We start from the raw sequence: 26,864 nt of genomic DNA on the forward strand, positions 1-26,864 counted from the left end.
GATTTTTTTTTTTTCTTTTTTGTTGAATAAGACATTGAATACTGTGCTCAGTTCTGAGCCTCTCACTATGAGAGAGATACTGAGTTGCTGGAGTGGGTCCAGAAAAGCAAAACAAAGCTGGTGAAGAGCCTGGAGCACAAGTCTTAAATGGAGCAGCTGTGGGAACTGGGTTTGTTTAGTCTGGAGAAGAGAAGGCTCAGGGGAGACCTTGTCACTCTGTACAATTACCTGAAAGGATGGAATAAGGAGGTGGCTGGTCTCTTTTCCTGGGTAACAAGTGATAGGACAAGAGCTAACAGCCTCAAGCTGCACCAGGAGAGGTTTAGACTGGATATTAGGAAAGCTTTCTTCAGCGAGAGGGTGATCAGGCATTGGAACAGGCTGCCCAGGGCAGTGGTGGAATCACTGTCTCTGGAAGAGTTCAAAAACAGTGTAGATGAGACCCTTGCAGATGAGGGCTTGGCGGTCCTGGGGTAAGAGTTTGACTTGATTGATCTTAAATGTGTTTTTGAAACTAGTTGATTGTGTGATTCTATGATCAACAGATGTTTGAAGGGCAATGCACTTTATATATACCATTGTGTAGAGCTGTACTGGCTTTCTTTCTCTTTTTTTCCAAAGTTTAGATCATCAGGTGGTATGTTTAGCTCAATGTCAATATAGCAATATAATTCTGTAATCAGGTCTGATGCTCATGAATTAATGCTATGATATATGAATTCCTTCCTGTAACTTTTTATATAAATGTTTTGCAATAATAAATCCCAAGAAACATTATGTTAGAGAAAATTATAGAGAAAAGTGGCCAGGAATGTCATCATTTGTGAACACCATAACAGCTCAGTGTAAATCTAGAAGTGTTCTTTCATCTTTCTTGAGCTCATTAGCTGTAATAATCTTCCTGATTCTGGGTCACTCATTGAAGTGTAAAACTCGCAGGGATATGATTATATTTACCTGTTGTTTAGACTTAATTTTTTTTGGCATCTAGGGACCAATGAGAACGGTAACTGTAGCTAACATTTCTGCATTATTCCTTAGGCATTTTGCAAATCTTGTAACTTAATCACATGGAATATTCCAGTATGTTTCTCTACAATATCTCAGTGTTATCTTCCCCTGTAAGAGGTAGTGCAAGCCACAGAAACATTACTATGGCCCACCTAAGCAGTCAATGAATTCCCATAACATGAAGTTTATAAAACAGATAAAGACATTTTTTCCTCTGATGATGTTTAAAAGACAATCACCATGGACAATAAATTAATATTTTCTTTTATCTTATTCCTAAAGTTTGCACTTTTAAAATTTTTACAGTAATCTGAAGAAAGATTAGAGAAATAGTATTTAATCAAATAGTTTAAAATGCAGAATTGTACCTAAAACAGAAAAAAGCAGTATACAATTTATTGCAATAAAGACTTGAGTAAGAAAAGAAAGCATGCAGTAGCTAGAAATACTGAAAAAAAAAGACGAAAATGGAGTAGTTGAATGAAACAAATATTTAATGAAACAAAATAGTGTAGCAAAAAAGAAAAAAACAAAACCAAACAGATACGCTTACCAAGATATTAAAATATCATCCATCATACAATGATATATGCATAGCAATTTTCCCCATACCTGAAAACTTTAGTATTTGGTGTCCTAAGTAAAATTAATCCTCAAAGGTAAGACTATAGAGAAACTTTCAATAATTATCTATTTTTATTTAAGCTTTTCTTGTATGGGTACATAATATGTTACAGACTGATTTATGCAAAAATACCTGTGAAAAGAATGCATTTTAATGATGGTACAGATTGGGTGCTCTGTTACTTCAAAAACTGAGATGTATTTTAAGTACAGTGGGTAATGCTCAGAAGGAGATGTGTTAAGCTGGCTGATATGTTTTCCAAAGTATGGGTTTAATACAATATTGGGGCCTTCAATGTTTATGAATTATAAATTAAAATTAAATCTATCTCTTATATATTTATAAAACCAGCAGCTTTAATTGCTTGTGACTTGCAAGAAACAAGTTGTTTTGATTTACTCTTTCTTACAAAGAAAAAAATCAATTCAGAATTTCATAGAGGCATGAACAACCCTTTAAAGAGATTATTTCAATTATTCTTGTGGTTTATGACTCCACATGGGGTCATTAACCCTGAAAACATTTAGGATTACAGATTTACATAAGCAAAATATTAATCAAATCTACACACAAAGCAGAACATCTCATGTTGAGAATATGCTTAATTGTTTTGTTGAATAGGACCATCTAGGAAGATGTTACCCACAATTAATGATCTTTGTCAAAACATTCTAAAGAAAAAAATAACACAGATTTTTATGAGGTTTTAGTAAGAGAGTAGTGTACAAAAAAAGGAAGAAATTTAAATCAGATTTTTTCAATTCTTAATGTAATGTTGAAATATATCTTGATGTTATTAAATAATACATTTCATTAGATGGATAGGGCTGTAGTTTTTTTCACTGTTTTACAATTTCTGCTGGACTATCATGGGGCCGGGAGGGGGGATGTTTGTGAGCAAGTGAACATTTTTCAGGAAGTTGTATAAACAGAATTCTAAAGTGAAGAAAGAAAATAAGATCTAGAAAGTGTCCCACATTATCTAAATGAAATCTAAAAATAGCTTGATTGTAAATAAACGTCTGATTCTCATCAGGGGCTGCCTTATTCTCAGCATTTCTGAATATTAGGACACATCCATGCGCATCTAATCTCTTACTTCAAAGTACAGCTAACGGATGGATTTCATCTGGTGTTTCATACATGAAGTCCAGTGTCATGCTAAAAAAAAAAAGGTATCATAATTAAAAATTAATTCTTGTTTCCTCTTTAAGTACTTATAAGCATTTTTCAGACAAGTACAAATGCAGTGTATTCTAGCATGATTCTTTGAGAAGGCAGCCTCTTGAAGTGGTCCCAATGATTTGTTTTAGTTTTGCAGTACTGAGAAGTCCTCCCTGAATTTTTTATTGCACATATGCTGAACTTTCAGGGAGCTTTCATGAACTTTTAAGCTTTAAAAGCAGTCGCAGAACCCAGGCATACTTAGCTTCTCTAAATGGAGATCTGCTATCTTTAAAATTTCTGGTGAGTTCTAAGAGCTACTCTATTAATCAACCCAATGATGATAACAGTGTTTAGCCTTAATACACTACTTCATATTACATATTCAAAGAGTCTTTCCAGTATTAACAATTACACTGTCTTAGTGGCACACAATTATTGCCTAGCAATCTGGATTTTTGAATGCAATGAGCAGCAGTTATCTCCCCTCCCTGCAACATAAATCACATGCAGTTTGCCACAGTAATTCAACAAAGTCAACACATCCTTTACATCCAAGCAGTAAGTGCTGTTTTTTAGAAGTTGTTAGGTTCACTGGGCATTTATTTCAGCTTATTACACTGCATTAATAACTTAGTCACACCTCTCAAATTACAACAAAGTAATTAAGAAAAACAGAAAAATGTAATTATGTTTTGTTTGAAAATTCTCTAATTTCCATGCAGACTGGTGAAATTATTCATACTGGGTGTGGATTCTATTTTCCTTTCACTGCACTGATAGCATAATCATATAGTCCTAATTACAGAGATAGTAAATAAGAGAGAATAGAAAATACCACTCCTTACTCCTGCAGAAACTTCTATTGGCACACTAAGCACTAATTAAAATTCATTATTGCATCGCATTTTGCACAGATACAGAAATTTTGTAACAAAAAGAAGATATTTTGTGTGGGAAGAAGGAAGACAGAGGGTTACTGTTAAGATGTTTTTCAGTGAGTACTATTCTTGCTGTCCAAGCATTGTTGAAATGCTTACGGTTGTTTCCTTAAAGCTGTTACTCACTGGTGTAATGAGAGCTGGGGTACCCAGTGCAGAGCATCCATTTGCACCATCTGCAGAGCTGATACAATTTTCATTGTGTTTTTCTTGAAAAGCTGATTAAGCAGCATTGCTATTACACACTGTTCTCTCCCTCTTCATTGCTATCCCTCCATCAACTCCACACTATGCACATAAAGGCCTTATTTTAGGATTTAAGTCTGTCCTGGGATTCCCTGCTGTCGTGGTTTAAACCCAGTCAGGTAATTCGTTCGCTCACTTCCCCCCCTTTCTTGCCCTCCCCCTGCTCTCGGAGGGACGGAGAGGAGAATCAAAAGAATGCAACTCCCACGGGTTGAGATAAGAACAGTTCAGTAACTAAGGTATAACACAAATCACTACTGCTACCACCAATGATAATAATGATAAAGGAAATAACAAGGGAAGAGAATACAACACCTCACCACCCGCTGACCGATAACTCGCCCCCCAAGCCCGACCAAGCTCCGACCGATACCTCCTCCAACCCTGCAGTCTCCCAGCCCTTCCGGCTAACTCCCAGTTACCTCCTGGGCATGACGTGCTGTGGTATGGAATAGCTCTTTGGTCAGTTTGGGTCAGGTGTCCTGTCTCTGCTTCCTCCCAGCTTCCCCTCCTCCCTGGCAGAGCATGAGGCTCACAAAGTCCTTGGCCAAACCAAAACATCGCTATCAGCTCTGTTCCCGAGCCGAAAGTCAAAACACTGCACTGCACCAGCTACCAAGAAGGAGAAACATGACTGCTACTGCTGAACCCAGGACACCTGCATTGCCCTCTCCCACAGAGGGAGAGAGCAGCTGAACAGCCTACTTACCTTCTGCACCTCTTGGATCTGGGAGGAACCTGTAACAGGGTGAGGGAAATGAAATAAAATGGCTTGATGCTCTTTCTGTTACCAGAAAGATGTGTTGGCTTAAGTTAGTACTGATAGAAAATGCTGTCGGATTTCCCCTTGCACTGCTGGCCATCTTGCATGCTTGTGTGCATACTACAGAGATGGCAGCAATGGTGGCAATTCTGTGTAGTAAAGTGCAAGTAGGAAAAGGAGACGAGATGTGCACTGGTAGGGTCCCTGGCCCTTATCTCCTTCAGGAAAGGCAGAGAAACTGAAAGCACCATGAACCTTGCAGGTACAAATAGTGCAAAATGAATGCTCTGCACTGGGTGCCCCACCTCTCATTACACCAGTAACAGCAACAGCTTTAAGGAAACAAGTGAATACTGATTACTCTAAGGAACTGCCCACTTTTGCCGGACTTTACCTCTGTCGTTGTCTTGCTTGTGAAGAAAAAAATGCATTAATATATATCATTGGAAAGAATTAAAGTGCAGATGTACCTTTGTCAGGATTTCTTCACTTGACATTAGGCACCTGCAGAGCAGTTTTCTGAGTGGATCTAGGTATTTACATGTGTGTTACAGCCAACGGAGACTATGTGGGGTTAGTTTATTTGATTGCAGTCTGATGTACATAACTAGGTACCACTGAATCTATTGTCCAGCACTTCACTGATAACAACAGGAGCCTTGCTGTTAGGATGTTGTAAACACCCACATTTAATCAAATTCTGCCCTTTGTGTCTCATTTTTAAGCAGATGAAAGAAAATAAATGTCAGTACTGGAACATAAAGATGACTTAAACCCCTGGACTGCATTCAGCAGTTAGAAGATTCTAAATACCCAGGCAGAGAAGTCACTGGACATACAATTAAGGCTGGAAAACAAATCTGCTTTTAAAGAAACAAAATACAGAAGTTTGCAAATTTAGCTTTAATCTTAAGTGAGTACTTAAATGAGACCTAAGATACCCTAGAAGATATGAGCATGAAGCTGACTTGCAAGTAAGCTATGTCCAGTACTCTGCAACACATAAACTGGGAAAACACAGAGAACAAGGACTTAAAATTGAGTTTTGTACACCTTGTGATTACTATGGACAGCTAGCTATTACATGGAATGTCACTTTTAGTTAGACCAGAAGTTCATGTTGGCAGTAAGAAAGCTTAATAAAACATTTGGGTATATTCAAAGATTTTTGATTTTAAATGTTCTTATTATATAGTAAAAACAAAAATGAAAAGTTATATCCAAACATTCCAGTCAATTCTGCTTCCAACTGCACCAACCGTCACTGAATAGACCATGCCACACAAGGTGGTCACTCCTCTGAGACAGGCTTTTAGATACAGTCAAAACATTTTGACTCTGGCGCAGTCTTTTACCATGCCCCATTTTTCTGGTATTTTTTTTACCAAAAGTCAACCCAAATTCCATATTCTTGCCTCAGGCTGAGCACAATGAAACAATATACTATGCATTTGTAGTATGATTCTGTTTGACAGCTAGAAGGGATCAACTGATGATGTTTCTCTTGTAATCTAGGGACTAAACACAGATCTTAAAATATAATCCCATGATACCAAACAAAGTTGCCATGTGTGTCCTTAATGTTTCTACTACAATGTGGCTGTGAGAAAATATCCACAACTTTTGAAGGCAGTGTCTCCAGATTCCTCTGGAAGGACTTGTATTGCAGTCCTCTTTTGGATTCCCAAAGCTCCCCTTTCTGCAAGAAGTAAATATTTTAATCTTGTTACAACAATGCAAAGACAATCTCTGACTTTCCAAACTACTAGAAAAGTATTCCTTCTTATGAACAACTATACCTTCTGCAGGATGAGACTGAGCATTTTGTTATCGCAGTGATCAGTGTGGAGTATTAGAAATAACATTTTAGTTTCCTAGAGAAGTATTACACATATGTGCTTTGCTTGCCTTAGTATCTACCAGTCTATCTGTCCTGATGCATTCACACACATGCATATATGTTGAAATAAAGCATTTTCATAATGCCTTCCATGAAAGAGCCTGTCTCTGTATTAGTCTTTGCTCTATTACAAGAAGACATTTTCAGTTACTCCAAAGAAGGGAATCTGTACTCAACAACACAATAACATGTCTCTAGGAATAAAACAGAAAATATAAAAAAGAAAAAAAGCAAGCTCCTTAACATTTATACAGGTGCCAAGAGGATAAAATGTTTATTTTTTTAATGCAAAAATAAAAATCAAGGTGCACCATTTTTAAACACTTACAGAAAAGCATTTTCCACCTCAAAATTTTGTTAGTTAAGACATTACTTTTATCTAATATTTAATAAAGAGAATATGACTGATTCAGCCTGAGAAAGACAAAAGGTCTTTCTTCTCCTTGCTCAGAATTGAGCAAGTTTTAGTGCTCTATCCAGAGTATTTACTACTAAGAATGTTTCAATGCAGTAGAATTTGTTTCAAAGTAATAGTTTTTCTGTTAGAGCTTGTTTGTCATGTCAAAGGGGATGATTATTCATGATAAGCCAGTGTCACTATTACTGGCAATTTTGCAGAAATGGAGGGTATCGATTAATTTCAGAAATATTAGTTGCTGAAAGCAGACATCAGTACTGCAGAATGGATGAGACACTTGCAGTAACAGTTGTCAAAAGGTGAAATGAGCTAAAATAAAGGGGCACTTCAATTAGAGCTGTAAAGTCGCACAGTTTAATGGAAAATCACGTGTTTTGTTTACTTGATAAGAAAAACCACAGGGCCCTGCTGAGTAGTAATTGCTAGAAGGGAGGAACTGAATGTCCAAGGCTATTATATAACAAATTGTCATAAAGTCTCAGGAAATAGCACCATTTTTTTTTTTGGTGCTCATATAAGATGAAACACAAGAAGACTCAGACCAGACATCTATGCCCAGCAGGTCAAGGTAGGTGATTCTGCCCCTCTGCTCTGGTGAGACCCCACCTGGATACTGCATTCAGCTCTCGAGTCCTAAGTACAGGCAAGACATGGACATGTTGGAGAGGGTCCAGAGAAGGGCCACAAAAATGATCAGAGGAATGGAGCACCTCTCCTACAAGGAAAGGCTGAGAGAGTTGGGGTTGTTCAGCCTGGAGAAGATTCTGGAGAGACCTTATTGTGTCCTTTCAATTTTTTAAAGGGGCCTGTAAGAAAGATGGGAAGAGAATTTTTAGCAGGGCCTATTGCAACAGAAGGGGTAATGGTTTTAAACTAAATGAGAGGATATGAGGAAAAAATTCTTTACAATGAGGGTGGTAAAATACTGGAACAGGTTGTCCAGAGAGGTGGCAGATGCACCGTCTTTGGAGACATTCAAGTCCAGGCTGTATGTCACTGTGGGCAACCTGATCTAGTTGGAGATGTCCCCGCTTATTGCAGGGTGGGTTTGGACTAAACGACCTTTGAAGGTCCCATCCAACCCGATCTATTCTATGATTCTATGAGTCTATGATCTACATTTACTCACTCATAAGGTGTTTACATGGGAATAGTAATAATTTATAGTACGTAAGAGGCATTTGTGAATACTTAATACCTAGAACATTAGATAAAATCTGTCCAAATTCCAAACAGTAGGTACTGCAAAAATGTAAATAATATCAAGTTCCTTTGTTCCATAGGAATGAGCACAAAAAAAAGGCAGCTGTTTCCTGGGCTGCATCAAAAGAAGCATGACTAGCAGGTCAAGAGAGGGGATTCTGCCCTTAATTAAAGTTATTGATATCAATAAATGAGATTTCATTAAAAAAAATCACACAAATTGTGATAACTCAATGGCTAAAATTGTTCTTCTTTTTAACTTATTTTTGATCTTGCCTCAATCTCTATTGCCTCAATGGACTACTGAAATTTATGATTAAAAAAATATTTGTGACACTTAGAAAGGAATATATGGTAAAGATGTTAATACTTTGACCTACTGAAAATTCAGAAATACACAATGGAATTCATTCAAAATTAAAAAGTGAGCAGAACTGATAATACCTGAAGAATTACCTTTGCAGTCAGAGACATGAAAGCATTTAAAAAATTGTTAAGTCTGTAGATCTATAAATGAAAAGGATTTTTTTTGTACAGTAAAAGGCTGCTTCAATCAAAAATTACTTCTTTTTTAGAAAGTTTATGAGTAAACAAAGACAGAAATCATTTAAGTTTAAAAAGAAATTATGTTAGTTCTCAAGAAAATCCCATTATAACATAAATATTTTAAGAAGTGGACATAAAACATTGTTCTTCAAAAGATTTTTACTGACTAAACCTTCTCCTCGGTCTAGTGTTCTTTATGTCTGGAGGTTTTGGTGTGTTTTATTTTAGAAAAACCCTGGAAACCTCAGTACAGAAACTTCAGTTTAATAATGCATCAGTAAAATCACAAACAGATTTACACAGACTGTGGTAATACCTGTTAAAAGCTCAAAAAATAGAAAATTATGCAATTTTTTTTTTTTTAATCCATAGCTTGATATGAAATTCCTAAATCATAATATTGGACTTCAAACAGAAAAATCTGCAGAAATATAATTCTGAAAATCTACCACTGACAATCATTTGTTTCCAAGATGTTTAATTTGTTCTCCCTTCATTTTTAAGTACTGTGTCAGAAAATGTCCTGTAACGTCTAATCCTTCATGAGAATTTCTCCAAACCTCCCTGCATTCACTTCACGTTTTTACAGTCTGTGGCTCTTTGATTTTTGAATTGGGGGCATTTTTTCACTGTTATATGATCTAGAAAATGAAAACCATAAAACTCACCCCAGTGGGCCATATTGTGAGTGTCTATGTGCCTGCTTATGGAATGACAGTTTTTTCTTTATAGTGATTTTCACTGTATTTTCCCTTTTTAACTTCTGTTCTGCTTGCCCACCTTCAGAGGTGGTATTTGCTAATACATTCATTACAGGGGTTGAGATCATGTCTAATTAATTTAAATGTGTCTCCTATTTAACTCAAAAAAATTTGCCACTGTTTGGAGTAGATCAAAGACTTCAGTTGTTTTTTTCAACTGCTGCTTCCTATAATTCTGAACACACCTTTAATTTTGCTACCGTCAAGTAGTTTAGGGTGTAAAGTGCATGGAGTGCAATGGTACAATGGTCCAAACCCCATAGCAATGGCATCACAGGGTAGCTATTGACACCAGGTTTTTATAAATGTTTCACTGAAAATCATAATATTTCAGCATAAAATATTAGATTATTTTTCTTTTTTAATTTTCCAAGTTTATAGCAGAGATCCAAAGGTCTGGATTTCCCTGTGGTCTAAAGCAAGAAGGTTTTTGTTTGTTTCTGCGTTTTCTTGTTTTTAAATTGTATTTCTTCTGAAGTTAATCCTTGTGAGTGAATGAGAAGACTTTGTAGGTTGTTTACATCTGAAGAAATCTAAGATGCCATAGAAGGTTGTCTGATATTTTTTGAAAGAAGGAAATAGAATATGGGAAGACTGTCTGCAGCAGTGTGCAGTGATTCCTATGTTCAATCTCTATTGGCAGAAACTTAAAACAGAGCCTTAATTTTGTCCTGATTTTCCAAGCACTGAGTCTTCAAAGTCTTCTCTAATCTTGTTGAAGTCACTTCAAACCAGCATCATATTTATTTGATAATGTTTATTTCCTATCTGAATGCTTACTGGAACTTTTTGAACATTCTGGGTATCCTTCCATCTTTCCCCTCCCTTTTTGAGTCTGACTAAATCTCTGATGTTTTGTTTTAGAAAGATTACAGAAACTGTTTTTTTCTTTCTTTAAAGCTATATACTAATTTCAACAAGTTACTTAGCTTTGCAATAATCTCTTCTATGTTACTTATCTGAAAATGCTGAGAGATTTCAAACTACCAGATGTAATATGCAATTGTGGGTTGTTTTTCTTATTTTTAACTTCACTAGATTAAACCTCTGTGAAAAACTCATTAGAGAGATCCATATCCCAGTTCCTAGATTTTAATGCATCAACTATATAATGACACAGGTTTCCTTTAAATTTAAGCAATTCAAGTCAGCATTATATTGAGCGTTCTCCTGTTAGATTAGGATTAGTGTGAAAACTGTAATTAAGGTATCTGTATGCTTGAACTTTAATTTAAAAAATTAATTTCTTCAGAAGATACTTTTGTGGAGTTTTTTGGTTTGTCGGTGGTGTTTTTTTTTAAGAGGGTATTTGCTTTTGTTCCACTAATGACAAGAGCAAAAACCTTTAAACATCTCATTGTGTGACTGTTTCAGTTATTTAAGAATTCAGATTTTACCAATTTCATAGTATTGTTCCATGTGGAATATAGAGTGTGGAAGTGGAACTGGAACATGGAAAATGTGGAATCATTCTGCTGTGGACACCACAATTTACTCTTTTTTTTTTTTTCCCAAATACAACTTTTTCAAGCCCTGTTATAGACTTATATCCTAGAGAGCCAAACCCCTGTACTTTGCAGCAAAGTTTTTTCTCTATCAACATGTAAAATACACTAAGAAATAGAGACAGTAGTAGTGAAGAAGCTTTAGAAGCAATACATTGCATGTTTTCATGTTAATGATAGACTATTTCAGAAGTTTTAACCAGCTACTGCAGTGGTTGTATCTTATTACTGTATTTCATGCGGTTGATGTGGAAAGGGCTGACTATTTACCAGCACGTTTTAACAAAAAAGAGAATTTTGCTGTGATTTAAAATCTATGTTATTTTAAAATCAATTAGGAAGTCTATGCAAATTAGGACTTGTTATTTCTGAAACAGCAGAAATACTTCAAAATGCTATTGGCAGTTCACAGTCTTCAGGAGTGCTCTTCCTTGCATTTTGACTTGTTAAGTGATGGTTCTAAGCTAACTAGAAATATCCCAATTAAATTTTTTATATATATATGTGTGTGTGTGTGTGTGTGTGTGTGTGTGTGTGTGTGTGTGGTTATCTTTGCAGAAAAGGAAACAGTGAAAAGAAAATGTAAAATAAATATTTCAACAATTGATGTTTACAGTGGAATATCTGTTCATATATATTCCACAGAGTAAATTTCCCAAGTAATCAAACACAAAATCTGCATGAATTCATTTTCAGCCATTCCTTTGATATGGTTTTCCCTCAGGGCTGCTGGGAAAATTCCTAGATTTTCTGGTTGTATGCTGGTTATTTTGAACATTTCAAGTGGAAGAACTGAAGGAAGAGTAGGTAGTTCTCATAAAATAAGGAATCCATAGCTCAAAATATTTATTCTTAAACAAAGAAGACAGAAGCAGGATGGCTAAATGCCATGGAGACCAAAATTCCTATTATTTGAAATCCAAACTATCTTTAAAATCCTGAAACACCTTTAGTATCTCTCTACAATCTCCACAAACATAAGAACTCTGATTCTCCTACAAGTCCGGCAGCACAAGCATGTGTGAGGGGTATTGAATATGGCAAGCTTTCAATCTCAGCATGTATTTTTAATTCATTCTGTGATGAGAACCTAAATGTCTTCTCTTTTTTTATGTCTAATTCAATTATCACATCTGAGAGATTACCCTTCTCTGGCTGCATGAGCAAGGAGGCAGTTATTTTGGAACAGATGATCCCTTGTCTACAAGGCATTTGAGATATTACATGAGGAATAGGAGAGAAATATTGAAATATGCTTAGGTGGAAAGTTAATAACATACTGGGATAAAATCTTGAGTATATTTCAGCTGACTTTATTGAAAACAGACTTTCATAGGTGGTTGTGGTAGCAATGTTTTTAAAACAGAAGCAGAAGGCTCTTCCCTGTCAAAGATTTATATAAAAACTAAAATAATTAAGTACCTAAGGGTAAGTGTGAAAGTGATAATCTCCTTCTGTTGAATGACTTACAGGACAGTAGGTTTATGCTGCATCTTTTCTAAAGCTCCTTAAAGACTTGTGATACTATTGATGTTAAAGCCTTTTCGCTTTCAGTTATAGGAAGTGACTAACGTTTTCTGTTGTAGAACAAGAGATACACACAATGGCAATAAGTATTTATTTCAATATATGTAACAAAAAATACTGTGGATGCTTTTGTTAAATGAGATCCATTTTTTTACTTAGCAACCTTGCCATTTTAAGCTTTCTCTTCCTCAGGGTGGATGCACTGTGAACATGAACAGTGCTGCAGTTTTTTAGACCTTATGTTCCTTAAAAGAAGAAATATGCTCAATGTTGACATGAGGGGGCATAAGCTTTTGTCCCTCTTCCAGTTTTCAGAGCTGAGACAAGTGGAAGACAATACTAAAATATTTCTGAACCTCTTTCAGAAAAGGTGGCTGAAACAGAGATAAGAAATTACTCTTTGGAGGAAAACCAGTACTTCCATGAAGTTTTTCATATGCAGTGATAATTACTTTACAGTGTTAGCTTCTTTTTGGATGGTACTCTGTACATGTTCCATTGAGCTTGTCATGGGGTTTCCAGCCAGCCCAGATTGGAAAAGTCATTTTGGCACCTTGTTACAGTTTATGCAAGAGCAAGACAGCCTATCTTACCCAATTATTTGCAAAGATGTGTAACTATCTTTTCTCATAAGCTTAAAATTATACAAATCATAGACAAAGGAGTCTTAAACTACTTTTAAACACTTTATAATGTCTACATATTGGCACAATTTCCAGTAAGCTGTGGAGAGAATAAACATTCAAATACCTTGTTTGTGAAAGCAAATGCCTTTAAGAACAAGCTGAACTGAAATGGCAATTTAGTGAAGATATCCTAAATTGCTTGGAACTCCTAAGTGTTGTTTTTAACAGAGGCACTACAATTGTGTGATTACATTGTGCACTTCACAAACACAAGATTTTTTTAGGTTTTACAAGGCTTTATTAGGCATATCTGGAATTTCTCTAGACTAGAGAAAACAGTCTAAAATCAAGGAAATATGCATTATATGTAAAGAAAATAATTGGCAAAAATAGAAAATAGAAAGAAAACAACACACAAAGATAGATATAATTGCAACAGAAGTTATTATTGCTTTGGGAACTTTAAAAATATGAACATCATATACTTAATCTGTTGGGGTTTTTTTTACTGGTCAGGTGAAATATTAAACGTAGACTTTGCTCAGCTGGTAGAATGCTCATTGTAAAAGCTGCTGTTGGAGCTGAGGTGGAATTGAGAAGTATTCTTTGAAGTACAGAGTATTGGGTTAAACTGCATAGAGGTCTATATGAATACAAAATAGACATTTCTGAAATAGCAGCAGCTCTGATGGCTTCTAGGTGGTATGGATACCTACCTACCCCATCACACAGGTTTAGTGTACTTCCATTCTGGGTGCTGTGGTGCAGCACTGCTGCTGGTATGTGCACCTTCTATGACTAGCGCAGGAAGAAAATGAGACTCAGAAGCAATCATGGGGTTATAATTTTCTGGTAGGAATTAATTGTCTGGTAGGACAAGTGAGTGCCCTTAGTTTAAAAGTTACCAGTCACACATATTAGGAAAGCACACTGGAAAAAGAAAGACGTATGCAAGCTGCTGGACATTTGAGGGAGGCAGAGGAAAAGGTGAAGAGTAGGAAGGACTAAATCTAGGGCATTAAAGGAAATAATTATCTTGCATGTTTGTACTGATGTGAAAAAAGTCAATAAAACTTTCTGTTGGAAATTAATGTTAGAGAATGGAGGTTTCTTTTATGCAGAAAAGAGGCTTAATGGGAAATGGAAAAGCATAAATGGAACAGAACTAAGACATGAGGCAAAGAGATTAAAAGGTAAATTTCAAACACAATAAAATACAGTCATTTCATCTGATGAGCTCTTTCTCTTCCCCATTTTGTAAATGGCCTCAAAGACCTTGGTGTAAGGCATGTCAGAACAATTAAAATGATAGAGAAGCTGAGATAGTTTTGGTAAAAAGACTGTGTATAGATTTTCCAAAACCTGGAAGGATTGATAGGAGAGAGAAAAAGGTTCACAAAATGGGGAAGGGTTCACATCATTATGAAATCACTGTAGTACTCCAGTAGGTTCTCTGAAGTGCTAAGAGCATGTGAGATTGTCATATGAAAATACAAAGAAAGAGGTTTCACAAATAGGACTAGATGAGGGGAATAAGGAAACAAGGTGGATAAGAGTAAAAAATACAACACAGACACCATAAAACCTAAGGTGATGATAATGCAAGTCATCAGAAAGATAATTTAGCACAATGGAGGAACATTAGGAGAAAAATCCTTCCTGATTTATGGTCATCATGAAAATTCACTGCTCCTTGCTGTCAGACAGTCAGGTGATCAAAGATCACAACTAGAAAAACATGTTGCAGAAACATTCAAAAAGCAGGAGAGACAAGTGAGTAAAGTTGATGGATTCTGAATGGAAAAGGACCATCATCTGGGGGTCAAAGAACAATTGTGCAAATAGGTAGACTGCACAAAAAAATGGATATGAATATGGGTGACATGGTGTCGTGGTTTAAACCCAGTCAGGCAACTCGTTCACTCACTTTCCCCCTTCTTTTCCTCCCCCTACTCTTGGAGGGATGGAGAAGAGAATCAAAATGAATGCAACTCCCACAGGTTGAGATAAGAACAGTTTAGTAACTAAGGTATAACACAAATCACTACTGCTACCACCAATAATAACAATGATAAAGGAAATAACAAGGGAAGAGAATACAACACCTCGGCACCAGCTGACCGATAACTCGCCCCCCCCAGCCAGACCAGGCTCTGACCGATACCTCCTCCAACCCTGCAGTCTACCAGCCCTTCTGGCTAACTCCCAGTTGCATCCCGGGCATGACGTGCTGTGGTATGGAATACCTTTTTGGCTAGCTTGGGTCAGGTGTCCTGTCTCTGCTTCCTCCTGGCTTCCCCTCCTCCCTGGCAGAGCATGAGGCTCACAAAGTCCTTGACCAAACCAAAACATCATTGTTACCAGCTCTGTTCCCGAGCTGGAAGTCAAAACACTGAACTGCACCAGCTACCAAGAAGGAGAAAAATGACTGCTACTGCTGATCCCAGGACACATGGCTAAGGAATACTTTAAGATACAATTGACTATCCCTTAAGATGGGTTCAAGGGAAAGAGATGATAAGATACAGAACCAAAAAAGCAGCATATGGACATCTTATCTTCCATTTTCTCAGTCTGCTCTCAAAGTAATTGGCAGAAAGTATTAAATAACTCTTTAAAAGGAAATACACAAACAACTTAGAAACATGTTAATCATTGCAGACACAGTATAATTATGGTGATGACTACTATTAAAGAATACATTAGATAAAGGAAATTAAACAAAAGATAAATTGCACTTGGAAAGTAAGAATGTGCAAATATGAAATAATATAACTGAATGGTCTGGAGGAAAAGAAAAAGCAAAAGACAATGTTGTAGTGTACTGAGTGAGTACAGTTATGGGACATCCAAGGGCAAGGGACATGGATATGGCATAAGTATTACTTGCTTTGATAGAAGGCAATGAAAGTTTAATAAATAGTTTAACTAAGAATTGATACTGTAATCCCACAGTAAATACAAGGATTAATGAGATCAGGAGGAGAGGCAGTGTTTTCTGATTTCATGCAATATTTATCCATGTGAAATTGATGAGAATTAAATAGCTGAATTTTAAAATCTGGTAGAATATAATACAGTGGAAATTTTGAATCATATGAAATATGAAGAGAATATAACCAGTGAAGATGTTGTTCATCTTCACACTGACTTCAGCAAGTATTTTTATAGTCTCACTTCAAGCTTTTCAAAATTCTTTATCTCATGTTTTGAATCAAACCTTCACATTAATGAAAAACAGTTTGCATGTAAATACTATTTTGAATGCTAATTCTGAAATCTAGATTAAAAAGATCACAGTTTGTGATACCAGTTATTTCAGCATGAAGTTTGCCTTATGAAAATAAGTGTCATGTTTTCATCATTTGATCAGACCAGTCAGTTAATGCATGCTATTTTGAATATAACCAATTTGGTCTGCCAAGGTGGAGAGCATTACAGAACGGATTAACATATGAACACAGGGATTAAAGTGCATGTTGCAGGATTCCATTGGCAGGATTTTTTTATTTTACAGACTAAAAGAGTAGACCTATCAAAGGCAAACTTAGCTGTTTGTTTTTTCCATACTTGGAAGTAAAAATGTATCTTCTGGTATATGCACAGTGTGTTACATGCTCCTAGCCATTGCTGAGAATTAGTCAAGTTACTTTCTCTCGCAGCATATGAATAATTACCTTTCAGTACTCTTTGGATATGGAGTAAAAGGAATAAATAGAACTTTCATATATCATGGAAGTATGTATAGGAATCTAAGAACAAGTATTGCATCCAATATGGAGCATTAAATTCCTTAATAAGTCATGTGTTATCTCACAAAGTACTTTCTTATTGCCACGGCTCTGCCCTTCTTTTTATTGGAAAAAATTCTAATTTTGCTGTGGTCACAAAAGAGCTATTATTTGATTTTTTCTTTAAAGCTGTCATTGAATTAACAGAACAGTACTTACGTAATTGATAGCTATCCTGACTTAGATACAGAAAAAGTAAGGCAGATCATAATGATGAGCCAAAGTTCACACTGCTTTCCACACCTGGTCTGGTGAGATGCATAGCAATTAACAGTGCATGCTATTAAGTTTCTCTCTCTCTCCTCTCTCTCTCACTTCTTTAGTATTCTTTCTTCTCTGATTCACGTGAAGAAGCCTCAGGAAGAGATTTCTAGAAAAAAAAACAGAGAACTATATGCACACTTGCCTATTTCAAAAATCTTATTCCAGTAGCTACATTTGGTGGCAGGTGCTAGATTTCTAGGATGAAGATTTTAGGATGAGTAAACAGTTTCATTTTGTAAAGTGACTGGCTCCCAAACTGTATTCCAAGGGATTTTTTTTTAAGTGCTAAATAAAACATCTGAGCTTAAATAATAAACAATAGCATATAAAGGAGATTTAAAAATAGTTTGAGTATATGAGAGAGATGCAGAAAGACATAAATAAAACAGACTCCTAGCAATGAAGGTTGATAATGAATGAAAGTTTGTAGGCACTGATATGAAAATGAATTCTCTAAGCTAACTTGCAGTAGAAGATAAAATTTGCTATACGTGTCCAATGAGGTAAATAAAGCCCTAATTATTTTCTAAGAGGATCTTCCATTCCTTGTATATCTATGATATACTGATATTTGTAGCAAAAGAGTAATCACACTACATAAGAAGCATCTTTTCTTACCATTGCATATAAATATGCAAAAGCCAAGACAAAAATATTGGTTGTATCCTTCTTCTGTCGTCAAGAAGAGTCACTTCAGAGTGTAGCAAGTGTACACAAAGTGTAAAATCTAATGAGATTTCTGCTTAGTACTTCTGAGAAAGGGTTCTGCACATTTAAATGCTCAATATGAAGACAAGCTTGTGAATATGCCATAAAGAAGATGACTTAATGAGCCCAAATATATACACATGTGTATAACTGAAGAGATGGCATCTGGCTGGTTTGTTTGTACTTTGTTATGAAATGTATATCCTATTTCTCTGAAAGAGCATGCTAAGCAGCTGAGTGCTTGTGATTTTTTTCAGCTGATATCTCCCCACTAGCAGGGGGGAGTTTGCTCTGAGCATGCTTGGGGAAGAAAAGCTTTGGAGACTGCAAAAGACAAAGCAAGAAAACTGATCTAGTATTTAATGGATAAGAGAGCATAACATCTGTAGAGGGGAGGTAGGCCTACAGACAGACTGCAAAGCTGGCTGAAAAAAAAAAAACATCCTAAGACCTAGAGCAGTTAGCAACTGCTAAGGTTCTCTAACTTACTGAGAACAAGAGTATAGAAAAGGACCTACCCTGCTAGGACATAGTGACTTACGAGATCTTTTAACAATTATTCTTGTTGTCTACTTTTTCTCAGAAAATGGATTTTCTCTATAAAAAGAAAATTGCTTATAGTCCAAGAAAATTTGGCTTTTGAATGTAGGGGCCTTTTCTGACATTTTGGGATATTCATGTTAAAAAGGCTCTATTGGCAGATCTACATTTCAGCTTTGACCCATGTACTGATTTTGGCTGGGATAGTGTTAATGTTCCTCAAAATTGATTGAAGGAGCGTTGAGAACACAAGGATGTTTTAGATATTGCTGTACAGTGCTTAAACAGAGTTAAGACCTTTTCTGTTTCTCATGGTGCACCTCCCAGTAAACAGGCTGGGGACAGGCAATAATTTGGGAGGGGACACAGCTAGGACATCTGGTCCCAACTGACCAAAGGGATGTTTCGTGCCTTCCAATGTCATACTCAGTGGTAAAGCTGAAGGAAAGGAGGAAGGGCAGGACATTCAGGGTCTTCCTCAGTAAACATTAGGTTGGAGCCCTGGTTTCCTGTAAATGGCCCAAAGTAGCTAGTGAATTCTGTATTCTGCCTCGCTTATATGGACAGCTTTTGCTCTACCTATCAAACTCTTTATTGCAACCCATAAATTTTCTCACTTTTAACTTTTCCAATTCTCTCCCCCATCACACCAAGGGGGGAGAGTGGTTGAGCGAATGTGGGACTTAGCTGGAGTTACACAACACCGCCTACTTAGGGTCAGTCAAAACACATAAGGTTTTCATCATAATATTTTATTTTGATATAGAATATCTTACTGCTTTCTGATTACAAATGCACAATGCAATTATTTATATGAGATAATTTAATGATGCAACAGATGGCTATTTCACATTGAGTCTTTAAGTACAGAGCTTTCATAACACAGAAATATTGATTGGAAAAATCTTGTTCATAATAAATAGCTTTTCAGCCTCTTCCAGGACCAAAATCTGGGAAGGAGCAGCAGAAGGTTAACAGATCTAATCTGCATCAGACCTGAACCAAAATAAACCATTTACTTTGCTCTGGCTGCGTCTCTGTCTTTTTTACAAGAAAGGGAATTGTTACATACACTTTGCTTCATAGATGACCAAATATAGTTAGAGATGTTGTTACATATATTTATTTGCAAATATGCTACCATATGTCTTTACATAAACAGTATGGAAAACACATTTGTTAGGTGGGTGGGGTTATTTTGCATTAAGTGGCCAGGATTTGTATTAACACATGGGTTTTACCTTTCTAAATGCAGTACTTGCAAAAAGGTATTCTGACTTTTTTTTTGAAATAATGAATTCCAAGTATGTATTATATTGAAGATTGATATAAAAATGGGTTCCTAACTTCTGTTTCCATGTTGCTTTTTAGGATTTATTTATACCTGTGGTGGAACTCTAAAAGGACTTAATGGCACTATAGAAAGCCCTGGCTTCCCATATGGATATCCAAATGGTGCCAACTGTACGTGGGTTATAATAGCAGAAGAAAGAAACAGAATACAGATCGTCTTTCAGTCTTTTGCTCTAGAAGAAGAATATGATTATTTGTCACTATATGATGGGCATCCTCACCCTGCAAACTTTAGGACAAGGTAAACAATAAACATTATTAAAAAAATTATATTCATATCTTAAAATATCTGAGAAAATATTTAACTTGTCTGAATTATGAATTCTTTCTTATTTAGACTTTAAGGTGCACTTTCCTTAACTAATAATAAATGTCATAAAATCTATGTGATGCACTTTAATTCTTGTTAAAGTAAGTGCTTGCAGCCCAGAAAGCAAATAATTTCTTGGGCTGCATAGAAAGAAACATGGCCAGCAGGCTGAGGGATCTGAATCTGCCTACTCTTCTTTGCTCTTACAACCAGCTTTGGGTCCACCAGTACAGGAAAGACATGGACCTGTAGAAGCAGGTCAAGAGGAGGGCCACAAAAATGATCAGAGGGATGGAACACTTCTTCTGTGAGGAAAGGGTGACAAAGTTGGGATTGTTCAGCCTTGAGAGGAGAAGGCTCCAGGCAGACCTTATAGCGGCCTTCTAATACCTAAAGGGGGCTTATAAGAAAGACGGTGAGGGACTTTTTACAGGTGCATATAAGGTTAAGACAAGGGAAAATGGCTTTAAACTGAAAGAGGGGAGATTTAGATTAGACATTAGGAAAAAATATTTCATCATGAGGTTAGTGTAGGAACACTGGCACAGGTTGCCCAGAGAAGATGTGGCTGCCCTATCCCTGTCAGTATTCAAGGCCAGGTTGGATGGGGCTTGGAGCAACCTGGCCTAGTGGAAGGTGTCCCTGCCTGTGGCAGGGGGATAGCACTAGATGGTCATTAAAGGTCCCTTCTAAGCCAAATCATTCTGTGTTTTTTTGGTTCTATGATACTGTGATGAAAAATGTAACATATATTCCTAATCATGGAACATCTGGTTTCATTTTATTTTGCATAGTGCTGCTCTAATAAAGGGATGTGTTTCCATATACAATTGATTCACTGATAATGATAAAACTTACATGGGGTCTGATCACATGTAGGAGCCCAAAAAGGCCCTCACTGTCAATCAAGACTCCTATTGGTTAATTCACTCTAAATTGTAATTTTAGAGTATAGCTTCTGTGCAAGTACAAAAGAATAAAACTTTTATTACTATTAGGAACTTACATTTCTTACTGAGTTACAGTTTTAATGAGCATAAATAAAAAACAGGTGGAGGAAGCTAGGAAGAAAGAAGGAAGAGGAAAATAACATCTTACAAAGACAAAATTTTTTTCTTTGTATGTCATGTTCAAACTACAGAGGATTATGTATATTTTTGTGCAAGTGTATGCTCATATCTGTGTGTATTAGACATGTAGATATCTATGTACATATATAGATCTATGTGTGCAGGATTCTTTTTATATCAAAGTAAGCCTTCAAAGCTGGAGCTTTGGTGTATATATATTTATATATGTATATATTTTTAATGTCATTACCTTTAGAATTATGTCAAGGAGGCCTAGCATGCTCAAAAGCTTTGAGTATTGTGTATTTAGGATGCCGCTATATGCTGGTGAAGAATAGGATAAAGATTTCTGTAGAAAAGAATAAAGAAACTCAGCACTTAAAAAGGAAAAGATGATTAAGACTTCATAGGTCTTGAAATAGACTACTTTTGCAAGACTTACAAGATCTTGCCAGTGTGTGGGTGCGGTAGAAAAATAGTACATACTTGTGTGAGTGGAGAACAGGGTTTCAAATTAAGGAAGTGTGATAGTGAAATTATGCAAGCTTTACTAAATCGGGGTGACGCTTATTTTCTCAGATTGCTGCAGCAAGTAGTAAGATCGTATTTTCTAAAGTTTTTTGCAAAAGATTTTTAAGTAAACAACTAAAGTTTTACAGAGGTACAGGTGATTGTGGAAACTTTCTAGAATGGGATTGGATTTTATCATTTTACTTATTGATATTAATGAAAGTGTAATTGGATTACACTAGTCACACTCCCCTTAATTTTGCAACAGGAAAAAAATGTTTTCAGGGGACCATATCTGTATATAATATATACATTACTTGTATATAATAGATATATATGTGTATATAGAGAGAATCATAGAATAGTTAGGATTGGAAAGGACCTTAAGATCATCTAGTTCCAACCCCCCTGCCATGGGCAGGGACACCTTACGCTAAATTATATCACCCAAGGCCTCGTCCAACCTGGTCTTGAACACTGCAAGGGATGGAGCATTCACAACCTCCCTGGGCAACTTATTCCAGTGCCTCACCACCCTAACAGGAAAGAATTTCCTTCTTATATCCAATCTAAACTTCCCCTGTTTAAGTTTTAACCTGTTACCCCTTGTCCTATCACTACAGTCTCTAATGAAGAGTCCCTCCCCAGCATCCCTATAGGCCCCTTTCAGATACTGGAAGGCTGCTAGGAGGTCTTCACACAGCCTTCTCTTCTCCAGGCTGAACAGACCCAACTTCCTCAGCCTGTCTTCATATGGGAGGTGCTCCAGTCCCCTGATCATCCTTGTGGCCATTCTCTGGACTTATTCCAACAGTTCCATGTCCTTTTTATGTTGAGGACACCAGAACTGCACACAATACTTCAGGTGAGGTCTCACAAGAGCAGAGTAGAGGGGCAGGATCATCTCCTTCGACCTGCTGGTCACACTGCTTTTGATGCAGCCCAGGATACGGTTGGCTTTCTGGGCTGCAAGCGCACACTGCCAGCTCATGTTCATTTTCTCATCAGCCAACACCCCCAAGTCCTTCTCCACAGGGCTGCTCTGAATCTCTTCTCTGCCCAACCTGTAGCTGTGCCTGGGATTGCTCCGACCCAGGTGTAGGACCTTGCACTTGGCATGGTTAAACTTCATGAGGTTGGCGTCAGCCCACCTCACAAGCATGTCAAGGTCCCTCTGGATGGCATTCCTTCCCTCCAGCGTATCAACTGAACCACACAGCTTGGTGTCATCGGCAAACTTGCTGAGGGCACACTCAATCCCACTGCCCATGTCACCAACAAAGATGTTAAACAAGACCGCTCCCAACACTGATCCCTGAGGGACGCCACTCGTTACTGGTCTCCAGCTGGACATTGAGCCATTGACCACAACTCTCTGTGTGCAGCCATCTAGCTAGTTCTTTATCTGGAATATAATTTTTATATTTGTAAAATATATAAAATGACAGCTAAAGAAAAATTCTCAGGCAAGTCCTCTATTTCTTTTCCCACTTCAGTATTTTGATTGAAAGAGTTTCTATATCACTGAAAAAGATTTTGCATTTCGGCTATTTCTGAAGCTCATAACCTCTGATGCTTGATCCAGTTTTGTTCTTTGTTTCATTGATCTCCTCAGAACTGCATCTTGTTGAAATTTGCAGTCATTGGCTGCTTTCAGTGAATGCTTAACAGCCTTAACGGGTTTTGATGGCACTTAAATGGCATCTTAGCAATAACAAATGGAAGAAAAGCATGTCAGGTGTGGCCATTACAGGAAGTGTACAGTCAATATTACATGTTTGTGTTACTGTATACGCTTCATTTAGCATAGACCTTTTCCTCAAACTATAAATAGAGAAAATATAGAATAAAGCTGTGAACTAAATGCAAAATAATAATATCTTTCCATAAATCACAGTTGTAAACACCTACAAAAAAATTGAGAAAAGATAGTGTTACTTCCTGTATTTAAACCAAGCTTTCAGCAAAATGTCATACTTGGGAGTGTTTATGGGTCAAGTCATAAATGCTTTCTAATTTCAGGGCTTTCTTGTTGCCTTCCCTGTGCATCTTTGTGAAATTTTTGTACCCTTTCTTTCACATTTATACACCTAATTTCCTTTAAAAAAAAAAATCAGGGTTCAGTTTTAAAGGATTACTTTTATTTTGCAACTTTGTGTGCACCTTATTTGGGAAGGTAGGTAATACTTCTGACTGCTATTCTGAGTGAAAGTGTTGCATTTCCAGATAGAACTCCATTTTTAAAAAATGTATGCCTTTCACATAATTTCTGTGTGTTATTAGATCAATTGTTTCAGACACGCTTTTTGAAGATGCATATCAATAATATTTTTTCAATTTTCAGGGTGCCCAGCCTGAAAATAAGGAACTTTGTTTCCACTAGTGATAAGAAATCCCACTTTTAACTGAAGTTAATGTAAGGCATGATTTGAATTGATAAAACCATATAAACCAACTGCTTTGCAAAAGCCAATTGGAGTCACATGGTGATACCTCTTGCATGTTATGAAAGTATTTTTAGCATACCTTGTAAATAATTCACAGTCGTATTTACTGCCATATATTAGGGAGTGGCAGGAGCAGGGCTGCTCCAGGAGGGGCACAATCCTGCAGGTGCTGAACACAGGGAGCAGAGCCGGCGCCTGATAACAGGGTCAGCACCCTACACTGCAAGTGATGAACCAAGTCCAGAGTCCCTCCAGGGAGTCTAGCTGAAACAAAGAGAAATGGGGCCAGATAAGCTCCCCACAGAGTAGGACTGAGAGGCAAGGACAGAGCTGTAGCAGGGACTGGATGGCTGATTGTGGGCTGAAATGAAGTCCCAAGAGCCATGGACAGTGGTGCGACTCCCAGCTGAGGCTGGTCAGGGCCAGAAAAGACTACTGGTTTCCTCAGGATCCTGAAATTTTTTAAAAACTCTGGGAGAAAATTGTTTAATACTTGCCTTTAAAGCAAGTATTTTATATAAGCATTTAATAATTTTATAAGTATTTAATAATTTAATACCTACCTTTAAAACAAGCTTTAGATATTGTACAAAACTAAGTATGGGACTAACTATATCAATTGTTCATTGGGTACTTCATGTCACTCCTTGAACAGTCACATGGAAACCATAAAAACTGTGCTATTAGTGTCTGTGTTGTAGTGCATATCTAGGTGGATGAGAGAATGGCTACATCAGTTCTGACATTTCCTTACAAGTATTTTACTTTACAACTTGTGTAATACTGTTTTCTTCTTTTTTAAAAAAGAAATTTCTGAGCATAACCGTCAGAGTCTGACTGGAGAAAAACCCAGTGTTGGAAATATGTCATTTGTGATCCCCAGAGTGAAATTATGATGCAAGCAAGGTCAAGTACCACAATCAATGTTTGTTTATTGCCTTTTATAAGGGCAATTATTATAAAAAAAGAAATTATTATTAAAAAAAAATAGCAATAAGACAGATGGGAAAAAAGACAGAAAGTAAGCAAGCATTCAGAGTGCAGATAGACAGTCACAAGCATGGATCCAGCAGTGTCCTGAGGGTCTATAGTTATTGTCTTCATTGGTGTGTGTCCCCCAGGGTCTTTAGTCATCATCAGTGGTGAGTGTCCACAATGGTGATTACCTTTTTCCCCTTTTACAATGCATTAGGGGAAGTACCTCTGTTCTTAATGTCATGTACTGAACATTCCTGATGGATCACATGCAGCCATTTTCACTGGCCTCGAAGCCAGCTCTTCCTGTAGCATTCCTTGAGATAATGAGCAGCAATTCCTCACACCAGTCCTTGAGGTAATGAGCAGAGTCTTAGCCCCTTCCACCCATCTCTCAGGCAATGGACAGTGGAGTCCCATTTGAGTTTCTTACACCAATCTTTGAGACACTGGATGCTGGAGTCTGATTTCAGTTCAGTCTCGCACAATAACGCATGATATATTATCAGCAAATACCAAAGAGTATATCTTTTTTTTTTTTTTTTTTTTAAGGAGCAAGGTGCTTAGGCTTGAACATTATTTTTAAAAGATGTCATACTTAATAGTTTCCTAAAATTAAAACTTTTGCCTCTAATTAATTACCCCAACTTGCAGTATGATATTAGGAATATCTTTAAATGACTGAATAACTTGTGATTATATATCCAAGCTATGTTCACAGTTCCAAGGGAATGCATTTTCCAAAATTGCCAGTACCTAACCAGTTAATTGATTTGAAATTTAAATATTCATCACAAAATTAACATTGCATTGAAATCAATAGAACAAATTAATATCTATTTTAAACAGAGAAAAAACCTGCATAGCTGCTTCAATTATACTGGGATAAACTGAATAATTCAAATTAGTATATTTTTGTGCCGTTGTGTTGACTAAAAGAATCTTTCATACATTTATGTTCAGAATGTCATTTTGTAGTAGCCAAACTTATACATTTTTCTAAAGTGAAAATTATTTAGAAAATGACAAGTCTACCAGAATGTTCTGGAAAAAAGAGATTTCACTATGTGTGGTCTTCAAAAGGACAGACATACTATGAGAGTTTGGAAAGCTCCATTGTTAGCAAAAGGATATAATCATTTTGTGGCAGCTATTCATTTTATTTGCATAAGTGAAAAGAAGTATGACTATGTTTATCTAAAAATCATGAGTAGTAGATCTCTCACAAACTGGCAGAAACTGGAATTTTTGAACACTTAATAAATATCTATTTTGCTTGTGTTTGAGAGCCTGAATGACCAGTATGTATCTGCAGACATAGTTTTAAGTGTTGACACAGTCACTGTACCCAGAGATTTAATTGGATGAATTAAAAACTTTACCTACTAACTGTTAATTTCCCCTTAGGAAATTTGAATGGAAAGAAGCTTTAACCTTCTGTGTTTGAAAGGTGCTAAGACTATGAGCTAACACTCATCTTTTATAATCTCTTGTTTGTAAGTAGGGTGAATCATCCTTTCATCTACATTCCCTGCTGAGACAAACAAGAACCAAATGCACAGTGCTTCTTAGCTGCATAGGAGAAATTTACTGAAATTACTGGAGACATCCACTGCTTTTTCTCTATCAATGATCTACTTTCTCCTACAAGATTTGACTC

General features: G+C 36.6%; 1 protein-coding gene across 3 annotated transcripts in view; it reads left to right on the forward strand.

Moving 5' to 3' along the window:
* CSMD3 (CUB and Sushi multiple domains 3) overlaps nucleotides 1–26,864 on the forward strand; it is a 601,317-nt gene that overhangs the window by 66,290 nt on the left and 508,163 nt on the right. For all 3 annotated transcript variants that reach the window (XM_061447844.1, XM_061447845.1, XM_061447846.1), the window contains exon 2: nucleotides 19,911–20,133. In XM_061447844.1, coding sequence (XP_061303828.1) covers nucleotides 19,911–20,133 — 223 coding nt within the window. The remainder of the gene's footprint in view (nucleotides 1–19,910; nucleotides 20,134–26,864) is intronic.

The sequence above is a fragment of the Pezoporus flaviventris genome, unplaced genomic scaffold (genome assembly GCF_033815535.1).
Source record: "Pezoporus flaviventris isolate CSIRO_AGI_PZ_B2104156 unplaced genomic scaffold, CSIRO_AGI_Pfla_v1 ptg000007l, whole genome shotgun sequence".
NCBI classification, from domain to species: Eukaryota; Metazoa; Chordata; class Aves; order Psittaciformes; family Psittacidae; genus Pezoporus; species Pezoporus flaviventris.